The sequence below is a fragment of the Phyllostomus discolor genome, chromosome 4 (assembly GCF_004126475.2).
Source record: "Phyllostomus discolor isolate MPI-MPIP mPhyDis1 chromosome 4, mPhyDis1.pri.v3, whole genome shotgun sequence".
Classification (NCBI taxonomy): domain Eukaryota; kingdom Metazoa; phylum Chordata; class Mammalia; order Chiroptera; family Phyllostomidae; genus Phyllostomus; species Phyllostomus discolor.
The window spans coordinates 131,605,339-131,612,028 of NC_040906.2; the positions used below are offsets into that span (position 1 = coordinate 131,605,339).

The following is a 6,690-nucleotide window of genomic DNA, read 5'->3' on the forward strand; positions in this document are numbered from 1 at the left end:
AATAGCTCAATGCAGCACCTTATTTAGTTTGAAAATAAAATTTCTACAGTAAATTTTATGTATATTTCAAAATTAATTCATCCTTTCACATTTTGGTTATGCTCAATTGAGTGGCTAAATTTGTTCTTAATTCCTTTGATTTTAAGTCAACATACTGCTTTACATTTGCCTTGAGGATATTTTTTCCAAAAAAATTATATGTATGCGAGTCAATCTAAATCTAGTGGCTCTTTTTTAAAAATTATAAACATTTTTGGCTCTAAATGTCATATTTATTTGGAAGATAATATAAAATTCAGTGTCTACATTGCATAGCTTGAAAACATTTTCTCTTGATGTTCAAAGTATTTTAATTCGTATTGTTTTATAAAGCAATGTTCCTTATATGTTTTTTAGTTAGATGTGAATAGCCTATTTCTGCCATTACTTATAAAATAATTTCTACATAAAGAAATTGGTTTTAGTTTATAGGAAAGAAAATTGTGATGTGTGCATAAATAAGTACAAATGGATCAGGGTATTCTCCCTAAAATAAAGAGTTAAAAATTAGTTATGCTATGTGAAGTAATTTAAACTTTAAGAAAATACAATTCAAATATATTTCAGAATACAAATACATGCCTATTTCCTAACACTAAAAATGTATTCAATAGTTATCAGGCTTCACTGTTTTACTATTTGTCCAAGATGGTATCTAACTTACACAAAACTTAAATTCTGCTTTAGATATTCTTTTTCTTTTTTGTTTAACAGTTAAATATTCTTTAGTCACTTTCAAATCACACCTGAAAGTATTTATGAAGGTCATAGGTTTCTTGATGTTATATAACTGCTTTAAAAATCTAACACGTAGAAAATAGTAAAAAGTAAAAGTAGAAGTGATAAAAGAAACAGCAAAAAAAATATGTCACATGATTCCAAAGTTTAAAAACCAAGAGATTTGTCCCTTTCTCCATTTCAGGGTAAGTATCAAGCCCTGGAAAGACAACAGATTAATAAAAACACACATGATACTAGGATAGAGACCAAAATGTCAATATACTAGTTTACAATGAAAACATAACTGTTGGACAGCTCATAAGTATTTTAATGCCATGGTCAGTATTTCCTACTGAATACAATAGAAGCTATTTCTTAACTACCTTGAGAAATCCCTACCACAGGATTAAGGGATCTTTAAAGGTCCTTGGTTAACAAGTTCTCTTTGTATCAGCACAGCTACACAAAAATCACAGGTTTTTTTGACATGTGTTGGGCCAGAACATGTAAAACTAGATGATTTGAATGCTTAAGGGCATCAGGCTAAGATATTGCCATTAGAATTGTCTGGAGTGCGTGATGCACACTGATTAAAAGTCTCCTTACACAACTTTGCATTGACACTCCCAACATTTGTCTCCATGATGCTGATGTGCTCTCCAGCAGTGTTGATTATTACATCATTGGATATGCTGATTCATTCATTCCTCCAGGTGAAAAGACAAGCAGCCAGGAAGCCACACTTTTTCTTTCCTATGTTGCATATCTAGACTCACATCCATAATGAGATATTCTTAGAGTTTAACTCTCTAAGGTGAATTTATTTTCCTAGTTTTGAGTTACACAAAAAAATATCTTGTCATATTTCCAAGTACTATCAACTCAAATCATATATGTCATTTTGTTGGCAAATATATATGTATATATACATACCTACATACATACATATATAGGAGTGGTCAAAGTAGGTTTATATAATACAGATAAATACAATAATTAATAAACAATAATGCAAGAATAAACTGTGTTTCGTGTACTCACAACTATAAACTTACTTTTGCCTACCCTTATATATACATATACATACATATGGGGTAGGCAAAAGTAGGTTTACAGTTGTTTGTATTGATAAAAACATGTAGATTATGATTATTGAAATAGCTTTATTAACTCAAAAGCATGTCACATACAACTGTAAACCTACTTTTGCTCACCGCTCTGTTCGTGTGTGTGTGTGTGTGTATACATATATATATATGTCAACACAACTTATTCTAGACAAATGTCTATATTTTCCCTTAGTTAAATACCCAGCTGCATGTTCAATAATCCCATTTACTTTTCCTCATGGAATAAATGTCTCATTCTTGTGTTTATGTGTGACCATGTGACCTACTTCTAATCAATAAAATGTGAATGATCAAGAAATGTGCCATTTTCTGATTGATCCAAAAGAATCTTCTATGTGTGACCCTGCCGTCTCTTCCCCTATGTGGTAACCCACATGTTAAAGATAGGTAAGCCACAGAAGGAAGTAGCCCTGGTCCCCAAATCTTTATCTGAAAGAGACTAACTGAAATCAGAAGCATTCACCTGGATTTCATGTGAATAAAAAATAAATTACATTAAGCTAGAGGTTAATATAATAAATTAAATAAATTTGGAGGTTGTTGTAGCATGTAGTGTTGTCCTAACTAAAATACCACTCTATCTAGCTTGGTGTTTCTAATAATATTCTTTTTTACTACAAGAAAATTAAATCAAAACAAAAATGATTGGGCATTTCCTTTTCCATAACTGCTTGATTACACTGAAAAAATATAGGCATTTAAAATATTTAGCTTTGCTTTCATTTACTAAACTTTTAATTTTACATATTCCTTTCCTAACTTTGTGGTTACCATAGCTTACTTATTTTACCAATATACCTCCTATTCACTTATTCATGCATCTGTCAAATATGTATTGAGTACTTACCATGAATAGCATAATGACTAACTGATATTTATTAAAACTGATTATGTGCCAAGATAATTACAGTAATTTCTATAAAACTTTATAACTTTAAAAATACATACATTTTTCTTTCTAAATGTATATTTGAGGAAAATAATGCAAGTAAAATCTTTCAAGACAGAGCTGTATGAAAATATGATCATATTTTCCATGGACATTGTGTAACCCTTTATATCTTCACTCAACAAATATTTATTAATTTCTAAGTGTGACTATTATTAAGAGATAAGAGTAAATTAGTCAACAAAATAAGAAAAGTCCTACCATCACATAGCTTGCACCTTAGTAAAGGATTCAGAATTTATTTATTAATAACAATGAGCAGTAAGTGGTTAAAGACATGATTTTGCAAGATAAATAATAAGAAAAAATAGGGAGGGCTGTCTGGGAAGAAGTGGTCAGCAAAATCTTCTGAGATCAGGGATCTACATTAATCTGAATATCTGAGGACAAAGCATTCAAGGCAAATAAAATGGTACTACAAAGTCCCTGGGGCAAGAATATGCTTTGTATATTTGAGCAACAGCAAAATGGGCAGTGTGGATGAAGAGAATAAGGACAGCTCATCAGTTAGCAGTGAGGTCATAGACATGGCCCGGGGCAAGATCACATAGGATGATGTGCTTGCTCACTTGTTTTTGGCTGAATTTGGAATGAATTCTGAAAGTGATGGAGAGCCCTTGGAATATTTAATATTTGGAATAGGAAAATGATATGGTTTAATTTATATTATAAAAAGATTACATTAATGCTATGTAGACAATAGACCTTTTAAAAAAGATTTTATTTATTTACTTTTAGAGAGGGAAGGGAAGGAGAAAGAGAGAGGGAGAGAGAGAGAGAGAGAGAGAGAGAGAGAGAGAGAGAGTGAGAGAGAGAGAGAAACATCAATGTGTGGTTGCTGGGGGTTGTGGCCTGCAACCTAGGCATGTGCCCTGACTGGGAATTGAACCCTCGATGCCTGGTTTGCAGCCCATGCTCAATCCACTGAGCTATGCCAGCCAGGGTGATAATAGACTCTTAAGGAAGTCTGGAGTGGAGGAAAGAATGAAAGACAGGATACTAGTTGGAAGCTAGCAGTTGTCTAGGTAAGAGGCAAAAAAAGATTGGCCTGGTCTAAAAATGGTGAATATAGTGAGTAAGGGTTATTTCTGAGATATTTTTGGAAGTCAGAGCCTATGATACATGCTGATATACCACATGTTTGGAGTGAGAAAAAAAGAAATTTAATACATAATTCCTAGGTTTTGTTCCTATCCTTGGACAGTGTAGATGTGCTGCTTACTAATTTGAAGAACAGTGATGAACACTGATTAGGAACTGGAGGAAGATCAAGATTTCTGTTGAAACTCTTTAAATTTGAGAAGCTTACAAGTTATCTGGATAGAATAGAAAATTGAAGATATGAGTCTCTCAAAAGAATTACCCTTAAGTTATTTCAATGACGTGAAAAGTATAAATTAAGTGAAACCAGTGTTATTTCATAGCCCTTTTCTTTAATCTGTCATCATAAAACCAGAAAATGGGATAGCAAGGATTCACATGTGGGGAATGAGGCTTCACAACCACACTCACAATTGATGTGCTATATTTTTTCTGGTATATCATTTGCTATAAACAGTTCTACTCTATAGTTGATTATTTTAGATATGAAAATTAAAACGTTCTTCTTTTTAACAGACTGTTTAAAGAACATACTATCAATTAAATTTAATGACCACTAATAAGGTACTACAATCAGAGCAAGACAGTATCTATTATTAACAGGAGTTTGCAACCCTGTGGCTTAGTATTTTTCATTTAATTGATGGTAATATTTGAAGATGTAGAGTTGTACTTTAACTGAATTTTCTATTTGAAATGATGAGTCTGTGATGTAGTAAAAAAAATTCCCAGTGGTTACAGCCAGTTTCATATCAATCTAATTTTGTAGTTTAAACTACTTTCCTCAGAACTGATGGGCCAAATTTACTCTGGATGTCCATCCTTTTGGTGTCTCTGTGCCACACTGGAAGAAGAAGAGTTGTCTTGGGTCTTACACATTAAGTAAATTTACAGTTTTCTGTTGGGCCACACTCATAGCCATCCTGGGCCTCATGCAGACCATGGGCTGTGGGTTGGACACCCCTGCTTCAAGTTTGCTAAAATAATCTACAGCTTGATTTTCCCACACTATCAAACTATACATTATTAATATTTTTATTGTTTATATAGAAAACTATGCATAATTTGTGGGTTTCAGTGCAAATGAAAATATGAATCATATTTGAAAAATGGTTAAATGTTCAAGTCAGCATAAGCAGGATATTAGACTAAATACGTGTTGGTATGAGGGGAGGGTTTGCTATGGCAGCATCTTATGCAACTCACAGGTCACACATTGACAATATTGGCCTGCTTGTACCCACTATTTTGCCAGATTGTATAACACTGGATTTACCTGCTATTATCTTGATGCCCTCTGTGAATTTGTTCAGGGTGATATTTGCCTTCTTAAACTGAAATACCATTTTGACAATCAAAAGTAACAGTTTGGATGGTTGGTATGCTAAATTCATGACACGGTGTTCCTTGCAGAATTACAAAAGAAATATTAGACAAAGGAATGAAGATAAAGTAATCAAGCAAGTCAGTTTCTAAATACAGGCTTAGTTTCCCTATCAATTACAGTTCTTTGAGGCAATAAACTCTTCCCAGGTTCCTAGACATAAGACTTTTCAATTTATGCTAATTGGAATTATCATGTTTCATTAGGAAAGGTTCATTAAACTAAAGTTCTCTTTGAATAATCTCTGTTTTTTGGCAAACCCTTGCATTATTTACATAATTTTTAATTCTATACAAATTCTACTACATAAATTTTACTACATAAAATTCTCAGGACACAAGTTACAAATCACAGTCCAGGCATAAGACCATTAACCAACAATTCATATCTAGCTTGTACATTTCTTCTATAACTTTTTGGTTAACAGGGAAAAATTGCAAGGTGAATCTTTACTTCCATCATGTACATGGTAGCAGAATTACAAATTTTAAGATAGCCCTCAAGATTTCATGCCCACCTCAACCTTCTACTGACCACCTTCCTACCTACCAGTATATAGGCCCTGCATAACACATGATAGACTTCATACCATGATTAGGTTAGGTGATGTTATGTGGTACAGTTGACCTTAAGAAAAGGAGATGGGATACTATAGAGAGCATAGAGAGCAGGACCTGAAGCCATGTTTAGAGCATGCACTGCAGAACAATGACTCAGGGGGATGATATAGCCCCTCCGCATGCACAGGAGAGTATGGTAGGTAATATGTTCTTATCTGAAGAGTAAAACCACACTCTCAGAGCATGCACAGTAGAGCAACATCAACCACATATGTGTATCTATTGAGGTTGCAAAAAACAACATGTCTATCAGATCTGATGTAAATATGCACCTATTAAAGCTAATACATACAACATGTGCCTATCAGGACTGAGGAGAGCAGCATTTGCTTATCCAAATTAAGGAAAATATGTTTATGTGAACTTGTGCAAAATCAACAGGACTTTTCAAACAAAACAAGAATAAAAGCAGAGGACTGCAGACCACAGACAACGCATCCAGAGAGCAAGTCACTATAAGACACCCTGCATGTTTTGCCTCTGGAGAGAAGGCTCTACACCACACTTCTGACCTCTGGCTCTTCTTGCTGTCCCTGTTGCCTCTTGGACGGGACCTAATTTGGGTCCTGGGACTGGCTTGGTTAGACCCCCAATTCTCTTATGTGGTGCTATTACTGATCGTTTCTGAGTGTTATTGTTATTAGGTTGGTATGAGTTTAGATTGAATCTGCATTAATAAAAGCTGAGTAAGTAGCATAGCTGCCTGTGTTGGCTCCCTGTTATTTCTCCGTGCTGGTGTCATTTATG

General features: G+C 33.9%; 1 protein-coding gene across 1 annotated transcript in view; it reads right to left on the minus strand.

Moving 5' to 3' along the window:
- Positions 1-5,285, minus strand: part of LOC114494052 (protein eyes shut homolog) — a 294,169-nt gene extending 288,884 nt beyond the window's left edge. The window contains 1 exon segment of the mRNA XM_036022595.1: positions 5,216-5,285. Within this exon segment, the coding sequence (XP_035878488.1) occupies positions 5,216-5,285 (70 nt within the window).
- Positions 5,286-6,690: the final 1,405 nt, after the last annotated feature.